This window comes from Parasteatoda tepidariorum, chromosome X1, assembly GCF_043381705.1.
Source record: "Parasteatoda tepidariorum isolate YZ-2023 chromosome X1, CAS_Ptep_4.0, whole genome shotgun sequence".
NCBI classification, from domain to species: Eukaryota; Metazoa; Arthropoda; class Arachnida; order Araneae; family Theridiidae; genus Parasteatoda; species Parasteatoda tepidariorum.
Window position 1 is genome coordinate 15,605,337 of NC_092214.1, and position 19,301 is coordinate 15,624,637.

Sequence of the window (19,301 nt, forward strand, 5' to 3'; positions counted from 1 at the left end):
GTGAATGTACTTTCATCTTGAGTAGAAGGTCAAATCTACATGTATCTGAAACCATATGGACATACAATGCCATCTTTTGGAAGAAATTTCATTTTTTAAAACGTTCCGAAACGCTGGCACAAATAAGTGACGGTCGGGGGTGAACGAGAAAACTCTCTGACACGCGGGTGTGTCGGCCGGGAAGTGAGCGCGTTTCTTGCTGTCACATATATGTGACAGTCGGCTCGAAAGGGTTAAAAAAACGCACAAAGTGGAATAACGCAAGAATGGGGGGAAAAGAAATTCAGTATATTTTTCAAAAACAGACACTTACAAGATAAACTACGGGAAAAAATGTGCCATCTTCAAATGGTCATTTGTTTTTAGACAAAATTTCAACAATATCACGATCAATACTTTCTATTGTTTGCAAATATGCTTTAAGGTTCAGATTTGAGAATGTTTTGGAGTTTTTATGCTTTCAAACTTTAAATCAGTAGTGAGTATATCCTCTGATATTTTTGCTTGTTTTCATCACAGGAATTAAGTCAGGTATTGAAGGAATTTAAAAATGATGGGATGTGCATTGCAGTTGATATATGTGTAATCGAATTTGGATGATCTTTAGACATGAAATTTTATTCCAAAAGACCAATGTTCCCATGAGATATCGAGAATCTTTATTAAACTTATTTGTAATGTATTTGAGGCGACATTGTTAAGCGCTGTGGAAATCAAATTCAGAGTTTCTAGAACATTTATTTTTGCTTTGGAAGCATATTGCAGGTCATCAGAATCAAGAAAAATAAATGAATAACCATGCAGTTGCTTAGAGCAACGTTCTTTAAATTACTGAATGATTTCAAGATTCAAAGGTTGAAGTTTGCTAGAAAAATTTCCACTCGCAATGTTTACAATTTAAGAATAGAAAAAAGAATAGAAACAGATAGGAAAAAATAGAATAGGAAAAGATAGAATAGAAAAAATTTGAGAAATCTACAAAAACCTAATAAACAAGTCTTTTTTCTTAGAAAAGAAAACTTAGATAAAATTTGTGTAAGTTTATAGAGAAAAAATTAGTGTGATCAGTTAGAAAAATGTATACAACAGGATTTTCTCAAAAAGAGTAACGTACAATCTGGGAAAATTTAAAATTATCGGTATAGGGGATTTTCCCAGACTAACAGAAAATCAATCAGGAAGAGGGTTAACATAGAATACGGACAACAGAAAACCAAGGTTCTACCGTATATAGATGATAAAATGTTAGACTTTCGGGGACTTTCTGAGTCTCTTTTAAGTTCTATAAAACTAAATTCATTAAGATTTCACAACTTTAAATCAATATGACTAGACTAGGGGTGCACAACCTGCAGCCCGCCAACTACTGAAGTGCGACCCACAAGAGCTTCTAGCACAATAATAAAGAAACAAAAATTTTAAAAACAAATAATTTCGAAAATTTTTAATCGCACTTTTGAGTCACCACGTTTTACACACTCAATTTTTACAGATTCTATATTAACTGTTTAACGAACTTTCTTTAAGCCGATTTTATCGTAAATCTAGATGATTATTTAACCCTTTCGCGACAAGATTTTTTCTTAAATAACAGAACAATTTTGGTAGCATGAACTATGAGTATGTAGCATTATGTACGGTAGTGCCATCTACGTTCTGTGAATGAAAATACCTTCAAAAATATTGGCAGAACTGGTGGGAAAGTCTCCCATTAGATAGAGAAGCGTTTCTCTCCTAAAAGATTTTTTTGAACATTGCTTGGGACGTATGTGTCCCATTAGGTGCGAAAGGGGTAAGCAGTATTTTCGATTTTCAACGTAATTTCGAAAATCCCGAATTTTGATTACGATATTATAACGATATGCGAGTTTTAGATCGCCCATTTAACTAAACACTTTTGGCGCACTTTATTTGTGTCGATTTTGTCGTCTAAGTGACTATCTTTTTTTTCAATTCTTACTTTTTTTCCCAACCATTTTTTCGGCATTTATTGCTATACATTTCCACGTAGTATAAAAAATTTCGATAATTTTATTACAACATGCGAATTTTCAATCGCGCATTTGACATGCTTTATTCGAGCTGAGTTCATCATAAATTTAAGTGCTTTTTTTTTCCACTTATTTTATACTTTTCTAACATTTTTTACTATCCCGCTATTTAACTATGATGTTATTACAACTCGCGAATTTCTAATCACGCGCCTAAATAATCACTTTTTGATACGGTATTTCAGTACAGTTTTGTCGTAAATTCTAGTTATTTTTCCTTTGTTTTTTCGGCAACAAATTTGATTTGGTCAAATGTGGTAAGGAATTGCGATTTGGTCCATTATCGAATACCGTATATTTGTGGCCAAATAGCGACATTTTTTAGCAGCAAAGCAACACTGAAACCAAAATTTCAATGCCAGGATTAATATTTTCTGGAAACGCTAAAAACGCTAAAAAATAAGGCCTATCAGAAACGCTTTTGAAAATGTCGAACCTATCATAAAAATTATAGATTGTATACAAAAGGGAAGCAGAGAAAATAAAAATCAATCTTAATTATTAAAGGAAAATTTTAAGGCTGAACTATCTCAGTTTCCCAATTACTAGAAAAAGTCAAGAAAATAGAATAAGTCTAACAGAAATGCTCCTAAAAAGTGCCGCGTTTTAATAAAAATGTCCCTAAAAAGATTTTTTTTTTTTTTAAAAAAAAAGAAAAAGAATGCTAGATAGAAACAAAAACATTAAACATTCTTAATTTTTTAAATGAAAATCTCTTAAATTTTTCATTTTGCCATAATTTTAGACAAAAAAAAAATTGCTATAAAATAAAGTTTCTTAGTAACGTTCATTTAAAAAAATTTTGTGGCATAATAAAAATGCTGATAAACAGGAAAAGTTAATTAAAAAGAAAAACAGACCAAAAAAAATTGTTTTTAGTTCCCAAAACAAAATTTTAAGAATGAAAATCACAGTTATCTATGGTACCGGTTATCTATATTACAGTACAGGGAAAAAGTGACAATAAATTAATAGTATGAGACGTTCCGTAAAAATGCTATGTTATAATAAAGACAGCAGAAATGAGAAAAAAAATATTTCTAAATTCTTAGAACGAAAAGCATCGAAAAAATTACAAAATTGACTTTTCTGAATATAATTTTCCTCTTTTTTAAAAAAAAAGCAGAAGTGCAAAAACCTATAATTCACTATAAAGTAAAGTAGTTTCAATGCTTCAAATTGCAGAAACATGGATCTTAAAATTTAGCAAATTTCGTGTAAAAATTATTTCTTATAATAAACAATACTATGATATGGTTAAAAATATGATTTTATATTATTCTTTATCATGTCTATACATATTCAAAAAAAAAAGTTAGAAAAATAATTTACTTAAAGATACTATGCTGAATATTTTGCCGATCATTTGACCAAACGAATTTTGACAAAAGGGCCAAATAATTAGGGCCACATCCCTAATTTAAATGCAATGTTATTGCAGCCTGAGAAATTCACAAATTGGTGGAAAACATAAATTTTTAAACTCGCCACTGTTTGTAATTTTGATGTAATTTTTTTGTTGCTTAAATAATCTTTTTTGTTAAAAAAAATAAGAAAATGTTTACAACATAAAAAAACTAATATTCAATCCTATTTACTTCGTGTTGAATTCGTGTTTCCTATTTACTTAATTTAAAATCGTGCATATGTATTGTATCCCAAATATTGAGTTTCCTATTCACGCGAATTTAAAATGAATAGTAATCAAGATTTGTGTTCAAGCTTTTTTAAAATCAAATGTAAGAGATTAGTATTCACAGGATTTTAAAATCAAACATCAAAATTCATATTAACTCAATTTAAAAATCAAACATCGACAATCATATTCACATGAATTTTAAATCAAACATTGATATTCATATCAAAGTGATTTTAAAATCGAATATTGACGTTCGGATTCACACGATTTTAAAATCAAACACTCATCCCTGAGGTATCAGTCATTAAAGAAATACAAAAAAAAAATGAAATATTTTTAAAAAAATTTTTGATTTTCAAATTTTGCCAAAATGAGGTGGGGGCGAAATGGTTGAAACTAGTAACAAGAGTTAAACAATGCATGCAGAAAGGTTTTTAATCAAGATTTTGTGTTCATAGAAGGTTTTTAGTTTTATCTAAGTCTGCTAATGTATTTTTTTATTACACTTAGATATTTATTGCTTTTGATTGAGTGATAAGAGTTTGTTTCTTACTGTATTGCCAATTTGCAAAAAATAATATTAAAAAACAAACTATAATAACAATACACACTCAGGGTCTAAGTTTTTTTGAAAGGTATCTATTTTATGAAAATTTAGACATAATTTGTGAAAATTAAAAATTATATTAAAAAATCAACACAAAAATATGGTAAGGTAAGAAAATATTTTCAAAAATTGTCACTACAAATAGAAATTATTTATGACTGGTAAATTTTTACATATTTTCCCCCATATATTCAAAAATAATTTTGCTATTGTAAAATCTTAAGGTCTGTCTTTGGCTGAAAATTGTACCCAAATTGTAAAAATCCATAAAAATCACTGTCCATAGTTAAATTTCAACTTGAATTTAATAATATCGCACTATCTGTCCAAACACATGCTACCTTTTCGTGAAAGACAGCTGGCAGAAAAGTGCCTCTTTTCCTTAAATTGCAATAAGAACGGAAATTGTATGAGAACTTGCTCTTTTAAAAGTATTTTGTGATACTGCTTTTCCTAAAGTTGAATATGTGAAGGTACTGCTAAACGATAATAAATTTACCCTGGACAGACTCCTGACATTCGATTTAAGTTTTAAGGATGTGCACTAAAGATTTGGAGTAGTTATTGGGCCTGCAATTAGCAAATGAGACCTGAGAGGAGAGTTTAAAAGATAAAGAATTTCATTTAGAATTTTATTTTCTTTTTATTATTATATTATAAAAAATTGGAAGGGTGACATATGTCCTATCTTTCCCTCTACTAGCTATGCCACTGAATACAAATAGGTATCTCGTTCAATATTGTCTGCTTTGATACATCACAAACATTAGACTGTAAGAACTGTACAAAAAGAATATTTAATCCTACATAGGCGATAAATAAAGCAATAAAACTATCATTTTGTCAGCGCAAATACATCCTTCCTTTGTTTGTTTTTTTCTTGCAGAAAAAATTGGTACAAACAGATATTATAAAAAAAAATTCTTTTTTTTTTTCCTTTTAGTGTACAGTGACATATTTTTCAATAAATTCTTTTCAATTGTGTTGAGAAATTGTGAAACTTATCTGCATTTTATTTCCTATTTTATTTATAAAAATAGAAAAAATTTTAATTATTTTTTCAGGATTTTAAAGATTTTTTTTCTTTTAATGTACAGTGACATTTTTTTAATTGTATTTTTATTGTATATAAATATAAAGAAACTTTTCAGAATTTTTTTTCTTTTTTTAATTCAGCGACTGTTTTTTTACTCCAGGTTTTTTAAAATTAGTAATTTTAAAGAAATATTGCTTGAATATGAGTTGTATTTACATTGCTGTTAATGAATGCTATGCAGTTAAAAATAAAAATAAAGGATTTCTCAACCAACTTTATCAAAAGGGAAAATGTAATAAAAACACATTAGTCTACCTATTCCACCAAAAAATAAACAATTTAAATTTAAAGCTGCTATTTGATGGATAAAAAGTTAAGTGTTTATAGTACTAAGATAAAAATTAAAGCTATTTTCAGTATTTGTAAATGTTATCTTTAACTTAAATTTATATCCCACCTGAAGAATTTACATCCCACACCAAAAAGTTTATGTCAGACAAAAGTAAAAAAAAGTTCAAGTAAAAAACTTCAAGTTAACTATATATCATATTTTACACATTAAGAACTGCCTAGAATTCCAATGTCAGCTAACTCAGCTTCTAAACTCAGTCACATATAAACTATAAACAAATTTACAGAATTAAGACAATTTGTAAATTAGTAATCATTTTTTACTTTTGTGTGATTGACAATCAACACCAACAATTAAATCTGTTTAAATTGAACGTATAACCAGTTCTTATAAAACAAACTGTTTTTTGATAGGTTATGGTGTACCAAGTATTTCATATAAAAATTTAATCTTTTAAAATTTAATTATTTTAAGAGTTTTTGTACGAAATTTAAGATCATATTTTACATACGACACCATGGAATTACCCTTATTAGTTAAAAGACATATTACTAATCGCTAGTTAAAAGACAGATTAATAAAATAAAGTATTCGCAAAAATAGAAATATTTTCAAAAATCGAAACATTTAAATACAATCTTCAGAAATTAAAAGAGTTTTTGCAAAATTAATATTGTTAGTAATAATTTGAAATAAATTGGATACTTCAACTTTACACTAACCACGTAAGAAAAGAAAGGAAAGTACTTTTTCAAGCAAATTTCAGTCAAAGAAAACTAAAAGAGTCAACACTTTCGCAAGAAAAAAACAAACGTGATAAGAAAAGTTTTAAAAAAATAATAATAAAAAAGCTATCAAAATGCGCACTCACCGGTTCATTCACTGGTCACATGTAAAGCCATATGAAAAGATATACAATCCAGTATTCACATAAACATTGCTATCAGATAAAACTTATTTTTAATAAAAAATCTTAAGGTCTGTCTCTATTTTAGGGGCGTGGAAACAACTTCCAAAAGTTTTAACTCGTCACCGATTCTAATATTCGTAATTAGACTAAAAAGTTTCAACAAAGCTGAAATTGATCGTAATTAAACAGCGCACTGTGTCTTGAATACCAGTAAAAGATGGGTTTACATGATCAAGGTAACTTTGATCAAAGTAGGCGCGTGCTTTCAAATTGCATCATAAAAGTAAATAGAACAAAAAAGGGAACCACGAATTGGTAGGGAAAATGCAAAGGGGAAAAAAAGTTACACACTGTAGTTGAAAGTATTGGAGATCGAAATGGGCTACAGGTGGCGTAGAATAGAGCACTTTACCTATGGCAATACTTCGCACTCTTTCACCATTGCAGTGCGGAGAGTCATAGGAAAAGGAAGTATGCTAGATCCTGTCTTGATTTTCAAATAGATTAAGAACTTTAAGTTAGGAAACTGTGTGGAACTGAAAACTACATTAAACTTAGTTCTAAAAGAGAACATCATGGGAATTTTAAAAAATTATTTTTGACAATTAAATATGGAAAATAGTAAGAAAGGCAAAAATATTGTAACACATTCCTATACAAACGAGAAGAGGGAAAGGTGGGTGATCGGAGCTCAAACCTCGCAGACTTCGAACGAGCTAGGAAGAGAAAAATGACGTCACTTTGACGTCACGTTTCTACTCCTAGGGAAAACCTGAAACCTCGCGCTTTCGAACGGATTTTGCTAACGGGCTGCGATCTTCATTTTTCTTCCCTTCTATCGGAAAGCTTTCACCTAACAATTTGCTGGTGAAAGCGATTCGAACGTTCGAATAGGATGCGTTTAACGCTGGGATTAAATTAGATTTCCGATTTCAAAGATAATTTTTACCCAGATATTTTATGATTTTTTATAATCATTTACCTAGATATTTTATGAATATATTTCAGACATAATTTTNAATACAATAATGCAAACAAGTTTAAAACGAATACTACATATTAAATTCTTGAAGAAAGATCAAAGATTAAAATATGTAGATATTTATTTTAGACTATGTATGTAACTGTCAAAATGAAAGAAGAATACATTCTCTTTCTGAAAGAACACTGTAAACTCTGGGATAGAGGTCACGACCCCTAAGCGAAGGGAGAACGATTAAAGGATAAACAAAAGCCATTGGTCACTTTCTTATAACTATCGATACAAGACGTCACTTNCGTAGAATAGAGCACTTTACCTATGGCAATACTTCGCACTCTTTCACCATTGCAGTGCGGAGAGTCATAGGAAAAGGAAGTATGCTAGATCCTGTCTTGATTTTCAAATAGATTAAAAACTTTAAGTTAGGAAACTGTGTGGAACTGAAAACTACATTAAGCTTAGTTCTAAAAGAGAACATCGTGGGAATTTTAAAAAATTATTTTTGACAATTAAATATGGAAAATAGTAAGAAAGGCGAAAATATCGTAACACATTCCTATACAAACGAGAAGAGGGAAAGGTGGGTGATCAAGACATGGATCTATCTCCTCTCCGCCGTATTCGAGCGTTGCGATCGCGATTGATATAAAGGCAGAAAGATCAATCACTACTAAAGGGACTCTAGAAATAATTAGAATTTACATCACGCAGAAAACCACAAAAATGTTCTAATATCAGCCTAATTCAATATTGAACAACTGAACGATATTATACTAACAGAAGATAATGATTATTAATCTATCAGTGATAATTAACATTTTCCAATTTATTGTGCTTTACATGAAATTTAATGTTTTGGGCAGATTGGATTGCTTACAAAAATATTATTTAATTTTATATAATCATTTTTTTTTGTAAGTACATAAATTGTGCTTTTTGTTTTTTTTTATTTCAAGCATTTGAATTTCAGAATTATATAATAGAAATTAATTTTTAAGAATATATTAGTTTTTTATAAATTTCGAAATTTGCAAATTGAAAATCTTTAAAAAAAATTCGGGGGGCAAAGGTGTTTAACTTCAGTAAAATTTGCGAATTTCAGCTCTTTCTGACGCAGAGACTAAGAGAGAATGTTATTAAAAAATTTTAATCATTTCAGTTTATTAAAATCAAATTAAAAAAGAAAAAAATTATATAAAGCTACTATAAATAAAATTTTTTTAATGAAGTTTTGTTTAGACAAACAGCTCACTAGAGGGCGTGAATATAGAGTAGAAAATAGTTACTAGACCTGGGGTGTCAAAGTTCACCGTGACATCCACTTGACCAGACGAACATTACAGTGAATTTTGACATCACAGGTCTAGTAACTATTTTCTACTCTATATCCACGCCCTCTAGTGAGCAATTTGTCTAAACAAAACTTAAGTAAAGATTATTGTTTCTTTATTGCTGCATATAATTTGTCCTTTTTTTATTTGGTTTTCGTAAATTGAAGTTATAAAAAATAAATTAAAATAACGCTCTATCTTTGTCCCTGTGTGAAAAACATCTGAAATTCGTAAATTTTACAGAAGTTAAAAACATTTTTTTTTAAATTTTTTAAAGATTTACAATATGGAATTTTTAAAATTTAAAAAAAACTAGCATATGCTAGTTTAGCTAAAAATTTATTTTATAAATCATTCTGAAATTTAAATGCTTGAAACAAAAAAAAAACACAATTTAAGTAGTTTCAAGAAAACAAAATAAAATAAAATAAAGAACATATTTTTGTTTAGCTGCCCAAAACAATAAATTTCATATAAAGATCAATAAATTGAAAAAGGTTAATAATCACTGAGATTGAGTCTCATTATCGTCTGTTAGCCAGTTAATAAAAGGTTTTCATTTGTGCAAAGTGTAAATACTAATTATTTTCATCCAAAAAGTCTTTTAAAATGAGATTTTACTCCTGTATTTAAATTGCGAGTTACTTTGATATCTGAGTTGTGAACAAAAATACATAAAAGTATAAAAATGAGACGAGCGTTTTACAACATTCATTAAGATGATAGATTGAATATATCAAGGATGATAAAAAAAAAAATTATTGATAATTTAAAAAAATTTCATTGATGTAATGAACATTTAGATGGAAGCCTAGTACCGTCAACAAAAATTGAAAAAGATTTTCGTGGTTTTCGCTTGCTTGTAAATTGTTGCCATAGGTAGAGAGTTCTGCTCTGCGACACCTGTAGCCCAGCCCTTTCGATTGTCAATCATATTTTCTCCAAAAATAAATGGTCCCGCAGTGGACTGATCGTTAATACACGGTTCCCAGCAGATCACCGAAGTCAAGCATCACTGGCTGCGGTCAGTGTGCGGGTGGGTGACCACTTGGATCAGTCTGCCTAGGGACCGAGGGTGTGCGGTATTGGTCCTCGTTAAACTGTGCTACCGCAAAGTACTCGACTTTGAGTGCAGGTCGTTGGGCTTCCGAAGCGGGGGTGCCATCCTCTCAGCAGAGGATCAAAATCGTGATGGCATGTCTTCGGATCATCCTCAGGGATGTTTCCCAGACTGTCGCCAATAGACCATTGTGCAGCTCTAGTGCGATGTAAATGAACTACTACAACAACAAAAATAAATATTACAAATAGACATAAATCAAAATAAAGAATTGAATACATAAACAAAAATGAACGAAAGAAAACATTGCCTAATAAATGTTAAGAAAATGACATTTTGATTTAAAAAAATCCTTCCTAGCAGAACCTAAACTCTGACCCTGTACACTCGCATAAAATATTCAAGAACAGTGGACAGAAGAACTACGAATTCCTAAAATATTTCTCCCTACATTTCTATTCACCCCCCTCTCCTTCTACGTGGTCAAACAAGATAATCAAGAGAATACCTCAAACAAGTGATGAGTCAGACAAGTGATAAATGAGTCAAACAGGATATTCAACAAATTTGGTGATTTTCCTTGGTCGCCAGTAAGGGATAGAAATTGCCAAATATATTAACCGGAAATAACGATAAAAACGATGATGATTACAGTCTTTCAAATAGGTGTATTTTTACGGCAGCCAAGCAATAGCCAAACTAGTAACCGTTCACCTGTTGCCACCAAAAAAAACAGACGTTGATTTCTTTCAAATCTTAGGCTAATATCTACAAAATCCACTTCGGAGTCACTCAGTGTGAATATTCGAACGCGATCGGAGTTGAAAATCAGTTTAGCAGCTAGTAGTACGCATGAAGATTTACAATATTTGGCCTCTTATCGCAGCTCGCACCTGGCTGAGGAGTCAAAATTTTGTCACTGGCGCATGCGCATTCTAAGTACCTGGTGTACGTGGAGACACAAGTATCTACGTTATTACACATTCTAATGTTATTTGGTGCTTAAAGTTGTTAAGCCGCTAATAGACGATGGCGAATCGACGAAGTTTTATGTTATCTCATGAAAATTTAGAAGATCTCTGCAATCATTTCAACACTGTAAGTTTTATATTTATTTTTGAATCTGGAAGACGCATAAATTGGTATTAAATACTTAAAGCTATTTGAATGCGAAGATAGTAGTTATTCATTAGGAAGTCTAGTCAATAATGATTTTAAATCAGCTATAAATGTTTAAATTTTTACTTTCTAAGGTAATCTGAACAACAAGTAACGAAGTACTGTTAATTCTATAATAGTCACAAATTGTTTTGAGTTTTCAACCGAGTTTGAAATTAAAAAAGTAAAACCTTTTTATTTCTTCGTATCTCTTGAAGTCTTACGAAACGTTAGATAGTTACTTACTTTAGACTGAAATAATTGCTGCTTGTTGGCCCTTAACAATTATCCCTTGAAACAATAACGGATTCCTTGAAAGGCGCGGTACTTAAAAAGCAACCTTATCAGATTTTGATTTTGTTTGTTCGACAATATCCGGCTGGGAAACGTTTTTCTAAATCAGAATCAACAAGACATCAATGCCAGAAGTATGCTTGGGTAGGGCATATTTCTATATCGGTCTCTGATATTGTCAAAAAGTTTAAGAAAAAAGTGGGGAGATTTCCATATCCTGACCTGTGGCAGAATAATAATAATAAGTCTTTGCAGCAGCAGCCCACAAGAAACTTTAAAAAAAAACATCACAGAAAGGGACCAACTCGAAAGGTATAACTCGTAGCCACCCGCAAGCAAGCATCTACATGTTTTTTTAATTTTAAATGTAGTTGGTGCGACAGATCACTCTACGAAAATATCCACGTAAAAATAATTAATTACTTTGGGCTTGATTATGAGTTGTATCTTTTAAATGAGCCTCTGAGATGTATTTTATTTTTTAAATTTTCCTATGCCATTGCATGTTGTTGCTAAAAATTAGGTGATTATTTTGGCACAGGTCTCAGTGCAGAAATCTTATCCTGAGGCATTATCTCAGATTGAATAAAAACATCAAAAATTTCAGCTTACCTATTAATTAATTATTACTTTCAAAAAAGTATTTAAAGGATCTTCAATAAGAAAAAAAAATTTTAGACTGTAATGTCTAATTTATATATTAAGATAAAGGACTTTTTAGACACAGCCAGATGTTGGCCAAGAGAACATGAAGGTTAAGAGTGCTCAATTTCAAGATTAATGTCATAATGGTTCAGTTAGTATTGTACACCAGCTATCTTTACATACCAGTTACCTATTTATCTAAAGCTTGGTAAGCTTGAATTCACCACCCACCAGGGATAGGTTCTATGTTTGTAGTACTTGAAAACATCAATTTCTCTCTCACTAATAATCAGATTCTAAAAATCACCAAAGTAAAATCGTAATTTTTATTTATACTCGGTCTCATAGTCCAGTGCTAGTGTTTCTTACACAAATAACACTATTTAATTAAACATTTATAATTTAATACAAACAACATAAATTTTGCATTTGTTTTGTTTTCTAATATTTTCATCTTTTTTTTTTTATCTTTTGTATACCTTTTAAATTGTATGAAAGGTATTTTCAGAGGATATGCAAAATTACTATTACTAAAATATTCACTTTGTAATGATAAAGCACTGTTTAACTTAAGTTGTGAAGAATTAATGAAAATATTGTACAATCCTGACTCGGTTAACTTGTTAAAGGAAAATTTAAAAATATTTAACTTTTTTTTATAGAGGAAATCATGCAGATTTTACATCCAAAGTTCATTGTAGGCAGTTAAAGGGAACATGCATGATAGGATAATAATTTAAAAGATATGTATTCAAGAGAGAAACTAAAATTAAAATGTATATGTGAGACTGATAAACATTTAACTTTGTACATTTATTTGGAAAAACTTACTTATTATTAAATTTCCTTTGAGCAATTTTACTTTTAGACCTACCATCTTTACATACAAAAATTTTTGTCTGGAAATACCAATGTTCATCATGTTTATTTAACTTATTTTAACTATAAGAAATTTACTTGATTAATTAAAAAATCATTTTAAACACATTTTATTTTTGTGAAATGAAAAAAAAAACCAAATTATTTATTACATATGTTTTCGTAACACACTCATTTCATCTTAAATTTTTGATTCATAAGTTAAATAAGAGAGATTGAGAAATTAAATAATAAAAACAAGCATAAATTTTATAATAGGTTTATTTTATTTATCAAGCACTGTCTTACTCAGATTTCTTATTTAGCATGCAAAAATCTATGTTTACAAACCCACTATTTCTTAAAAATTTCATTCTGAATAAGTCAGATAAGTATTAAAAGTATTGTTTTATTTTATAGAGAATATGGGTCAATGTTTAAAATATAATGTTTTGAGTAAGAATTTTTTTTTTACAAACAAATATTTATTACAGAACCGATTTCTATTTTATAAAAAAATATTTATTTATTAATGATGCATTGATTTGACAGCATAAGTTTTCGTTTTAGCATTTTTTTTCACAACCAATTATCTACAAAATGTAAACAAATCATCTTAAGACATTTTTGAGTGTGTCAGATGCGACTCCTTCTACCTGATTGGATAAATTTATTAACCAGGCAAAGTTTCAGTGCATATACATCCGATCACCTTGTTCTTGCTCTAGAGTTGTTAAATCTTGGCAAAACTACATTTGAGCAAAGAGGCCTAGTTTTTTGTTACGCAATTCGCATAGATGAGGTTTAAACCATTCAGGCTAATTCAGCCTATAACCTTAAAAGTGAGATTAAATCCGTTTTTTTTTTCCAATTAAAATAAAAATACTTATAAAAGTAAAATACTCATCTTCAAATTTATTTTTCCAAATTTTTAATTATGTGTTATATCATAGAGTAAAATTTATCAGCTTATTCACTTTTTCATATTAAATCTGATTTTTCCCCTTTCACTTATTTACAGTTGGATAAAGATGGCAATGGATACTTAGATGTTAGTGAATTAAAACAGGCTTTGGAGATCGTTGGCTTTAAGATTCCACAATGGCAAGTTCGCCAAATGATTGATGACATGGAAAGAGGACACACTGGCATTAGAAAAGGAGAGTTGTCCTTCGATGATTTTCAAATGGTTTGTTTATTTTTTTGGCTCGTAAGTTTGGGGGAGGGGGTTGATTTTTTTAAAAAAAGAAATATCTACTTGAAAACTACTTATTTAATTATTAATGATAAGAGATTAGATTTGCTGGAAATGATATGAAAATTTGATTGTAAATGTGACAAATTTGAACTAAAATAAAAATGTCAGTTGAAATATTAACTGTGTAGTATTGCCTTATCTCAGAAATTTGACCATTCCCAGTCAATGATTGGTGGAATCAGACCATAGGACCCAGCCCAAGCCATTAAAAAGCAGCCTATACCATTATAGAGCCACCACCAGATTACACGGTGCCTTGTTGACAACTTGAGTCCATGGCTTTGTGGGGTCTGTGTCACACTCTATGACCAAATGAGTCACACTCTATGACCACAGCTATGACCAAATGAGATCTTGACTCATCTGACCGAACTACAGTTTTCTAGGATCCGAGGATTATGGCTACAAGCGCAGGAGAGGCCCTGCTCGTGATGCAGTGCTGTTGGTAAAGGCACTTAAGTCGATATTCTGCTGCTTTATCCCATTACAGACAAATTTTGTTGCACTGTCCTAAAGGAATGGATCATTTCATGTCCCGCATTGATGCTCTTGTGGCAGAATTTTTTTGGGCTTTCTGTGACAGACTTCTCTAGCGCTAATATCTTTCTATAACCTAATTTTCGTAGCAAATTAAAAAATTAAGTGTGAAAGGCCAAATAATTTTATTTCATGGGCTTTTATAAATGACTCAAATCTAACAATAACGGACATTATTGTACTTGCATTTTGTCATTACCGCACCTACATTGCCTGCTTACGACCTCTCCCTCGCTGTGAGGTGTGTGCTTACTGGGAAATGTGCGTCTCGTACAATGTAATGTGCAGTATAGTACATGAAAATCGTATCATATGAAAAGCTATTCTAACAATTTAGTTTTTATCTTGTTAACTGTAGTTATTAGAATCACTTAGCACTTTCTTGTTAATTAGTTAACATTTCATGAATAGAAGCAAATGCTATCTTTAAAATATTCCCTCATAAAAAGTTTTTGCCAAACCAATATATTTCAAAAATAATGATGTATATACTTGCATAAATAAAAAAAAACAATGATTGAGTGAATTAACAAAAGAGCATCATTATGTTCGATATTGCTATTAAGCTCCTTGTAATTCTTTTAATTTCACAAAATCGAGCAATTTCTAATTTACAGTAGACTTAACTTTTTTGTTTAAGTTAGGAATTATAAATTTGTTGCACCCTATTATGATTTGAAGAGGTAAAATATCATTTACTTCATTTTTTTTTGTTGAAATAATGAGAAAATTTCATGCAAATAAAATTTTCTTTGTTTAAAGAAAAATAATTTTTTTCATTAAAATTATTTCTTGCATTAATAATTATGTTCATATCACAACAATAACTCAATCAATATCTTAAACAAGTAACAGGGATGAGATTTTTCCCCTTTTTTTACTTTTGTATCTCGAATTTCAGCCTTTTTATCGGAAACTCTGATTATCTAAAAGTTCAAATTTTTATTTTTAATATAAATATTCCGCATTTTCAGAAATTTCAGCTCTTGGAATAAATAATTATATTTATTTCCGATTTTCAAAGATAAAAAGAAAATTCAAATTACATAGTTGCCAACCCTTCCGCATTTTAACTAATTTTAGCTATTTTCTCCTCTTTTACGCACAGAAGATAATATTTTCGGCATGTTTACCCGCCTGCCAGATAGCTTGTGTTTTCGTAATTAACGAGCGTCAAAGGAGCCTTTTAGAAGTCTCAAGCCCAGATTCTGCTAACATTTTTATTCTTATTCACGCAATTTTAATATCAAACATAGCTTTTCGTATTTACGTGATTAAAATTTGCGATTCTTATTCACAAGCTTTGAATGTCATACATTGTTATTCTTATTTACAAGATTTAAAATTCCAATATCACAATTTGTATAGATGTGTTCTTAAAAACCTATGTAGCAATTCATATATGCGGTTATAATATCAAACATGGATTTTCATATTCATACGTGATTTTAAAGTAAGGCTTTGGGATTCGCATTCACATGATCTAAAAATTATGCATCGTAATTCGTATTTATGGGATTTAAAAATTACACATTGTGGTTCATATTTACGCGATCTAAAAATTATGAATTCTGATTTGTATTTACGCTATTTAAAAATTCTATAACGCAGTTTGTATTTTCTTGTTCTTAAAATCGAGTTTCATATTTACGTGGTTTCAAAATCCATTATTGTGATTCATATCCACCCGATTTTAAAATCAAATATCGCGATTCTCGTAAGAAGTATGTTTTTCTTTAATTAGTTACTATAAATTTGTCTATTTTTTCTATCGACAATTATTAGTATATGTAGGTATATTCGAAACTTACATTCTTTGCTTGCAAAGAAGAATGTGACACAGGCAGGTAAAGAAAGAAGAAATAGGATTTGTCAAAATATGTTTGAGGATGGGCTAACGACTAAATTAATCACCAATCTGTTTCAGCTCATTCAAAGGCTGCATTACGAGCAATTTGACCTTTTTAAAAGATGTTTTTGCTTGTTTTGTAAAACATGAAGTATTTGCAGCAAATTAAACAAAAATAAAAAGAAAGATATAGCAAACATAAAAGATGTAGCAAACAAAAGCAATCACTTAGAAAGTTTTTAAATTTTTTTTTGGAAAAAGAGTTGATAAACTCAACACCAAAATTGNTCTCGTTCCCATTTCAACACGACGTCACCAACTGTTGACTGTGGTACCTGAAACTTGTCGGAGATGGCACGTATGGAATGACCAAATCGGTGGGCGCCTATGATCATGCCCCTTTCCGCCTCATTCAGCTCTCGTCGTCCACTCATTTTCACTGTTAACGCTCGTATGGCCGTCGCCTGCTTGCGAGTGGTCTTTCCCCCGCCCCAGGTTCCGTATTTATTCCGCCAGGACGAGTCCACCATCCGTTCAAGGGGTGTCCGGTCATTAATGGCTAGATAGTGTACTTAAGCTATAAAATGCAAAATTCATATCAGATGAAAAATAATTATTTAAATAGCTGCTGATTATCATGTAATTTTTCAAACTAAAATAGCAATTTTTGTATGTTAAGGAGTTATTATGTTTCTACTACATAGTAATTGACATGTTTCACGGGTCTCTAGCTGGATTAGATTATAATATGAACATAATGATTCTAAAGGTAAAAGTTTATTTTCTTATCTAAATAATTTAAAAAGTCATGTTACTGATATACTTGTTATAAATCATGTAACAATATTTTTTACAAGAAAGGTGTAATGTTAATGTATGTTCTCAGTAGTTTTAACTCGCTAAACCAAGCAGTTTCTCCAGTAATAATTGTCTCCTGTTTGTGAACTGAAGAAAAATGTAATTTTTTAGCTTTATTTTTTCAATTGGTAGTTTTACTTTTTATTAAATGTTAAGTATCGATGTAATCATTCATATATTAATAAATGAGTACACAATTTTATGCCAACATATAGTTATTTATTTGTTTCTTAAATTGTCTGGAATTTATTATTAAACGATTGCACACGGGTAAAATTTACTCGCGTGGAAATTCAGCTTTTTTGCCTTTTGGCCAATCTCATCCCTGAATTATCTAAAATAATTTTAGGATATACATTGTTAAAATTTTTTTTTTTTTTAATTTTGATCTCTATTAATAAATTGTGTATTCAATTAATATTTAAACTATGTTTCTTAATTTATTTTTTGTTTAAATAGATTTATAGTGAATTAAAATCAAAAGAGGTGACTAATGTATTCAAGACTGCTGTATCAAAACGAGAAAATTTGCAACATTTAGGTGGAATGTCAGAAGCTTCAAGCGAAGGTACAACTCATTCTGTGAGACATGAAGAACAAGTAGCCTTTTCAGATTGGATTAATTCGTATGTATTCATTCTATTTTATAAAAAGTCTGTTTTCAAGTTATAGTAGAGACTTGCACTTTTACGAAATACTGCTTTTTTCTAAGGACTAAAGAAGTTAGAATCCATTCTATAGAAAAATCTGATACTGGTCTTTTTTGCTTATTTTTATTTCAGTAATTTTAGGGAAAAAACGTGCAATTCCAGCTTTCAACAATAAAAAATAATAAGGAGCTTAGTAAATGTTTTTAAATTTAAATAAAATCTACGCAGAAAAGCAGATTAAAAAAATTTGCTTTCAAAAGACCATAACAAGCCACACAAACTCATTCCTTTATCATGTTTCTTTTTTTCCACCATTTTTTTTTTCTATCCTTATCTCCATGGCAACAAAAGTAGGGTGATCTGCATAGCTGCCAATTGTCCAGAATTTTTCGGATTTGTTCCCAATTTTTAAATCAAATCTGAAAATTTGATATTTCTATAAAAAATTAGAATTTTCGTAAAATTGCAGTATTTTTGCTTTTAAATTAATCCCTTGTTTTGATCGCCGCAATCGCGCTTACTGTGATTATTGTGCAGAAGTAATTTTTTGTAGCTTTTTATTTTAAAATACTATTTCGATAGTTGTTTCTGAAAATTTCACTAAATTGAATATTAAACAGCTTTTATTGTTTTTTAAAAACTGTATTGTATTTAAACACTTGCATCAGAAATATTTGTTTATGATGTAGTTCAATATTTACCTGTGTTTTATAATTTGGAGAAGAATGATTATATATTACAGTACAGAACCCATTATCCGGAAATCAGAAAACTGGAAAGCCATAAAACCGGAACGAAATTCGATAAATTTTCCCGCCATTTTTTAAAAAAAAAATTTTTTTTTTCCCTCATAAGATTTTTCTTTCTTTTTTGAAAGATGTTTTATCTTACCATCATTTTGGAAGTAATCATTATTGTATTACTTCGTTTTTTCTACTTTTTAAGATTATTTTCAAATATTTTTTTTTTTCAGTTGGGTTTAACAATAAAAAAAACGGCTTTTTGTAGCGATTCAGAAAACCGGAAAAATCAGTTATCCGGAATAGCGATAGTCCCGATCGTTCCGGATAATCGGTTCCCTACTGTAATAGGTAATGGTTGTTTTTAAACTATTATACCGGTATTCCTAATTATTAAATAGTAATATTATAAATTTCCCACAAAAGATAGTGTGTATTATTTTGTAATAATTAAATTTTTGTCTTACTCTCGTAATTGGTGCATAT

General features: G+C 29.8%; 2 protein-coding genes across 14 annotated transcripts in view; one reads left to right on the plus strand and one right to left on the minus strand.

Moving 5' to 3' along the window:
• The window catches only part of LOC107436389 (ADP-sugar pyrophosphatase), a 47,120-nt gene extending 39,795 nt beyond the window's left edge, over positions 1-7,325 (minus strand). For 2 of the 11 annotated variants that reach the window (XM_071187693.1, XM_071187691.1), the window contains exon 1: positions 6,408-6,467. The gene's annotated coding sequence lies outside the window, so the exon portion shown is untranslated. Of the gene's footprint in view, positions 1-6,407; positions 6,537-6,556 lie in introns of those variants that run through there. The other 9 variants (XM_016048097.3, XM_016048091.4, XM_016048096.3 and 6 more) reach the window with 9 other exon arrangements.
• Positions 7,326-10,747: 3,422 nt separating this feature from the next.
• The window catches only part of LOC107436382 (plastin-2 Fim), a 34,979-nt gene continuing 26,425 nt past the window's right edge, over positions 10,748-19,301 (plus strand). Inside the window, exons 1-3 of one of the 3 annotated variants that reach the window (XR_006224664.2) lie at positions 10,748-11,066; positions 13,945-14,112; positions 17,885-18,051. Coding sequence is in view for 2 of the 3 variants with exons in the window: in XM_043038874.2 (XP_042894808.1) it covers positions 10,998-11,066; positions 13,945-14,112; positions 17,885-18,051 (404 nt within the window). In the remaining variant the exon portion in view is untranslated. Of the gene's footprint in view, positions 11,067-11,182; positions 11,222-13,944; positions 14,113-17,884; positions 18,052-19,301 lie in introns of those variants that run through there. The other 2 variants (XM_043038874.2, XM_071187684.1) reach the window with 2 other exon arrangements.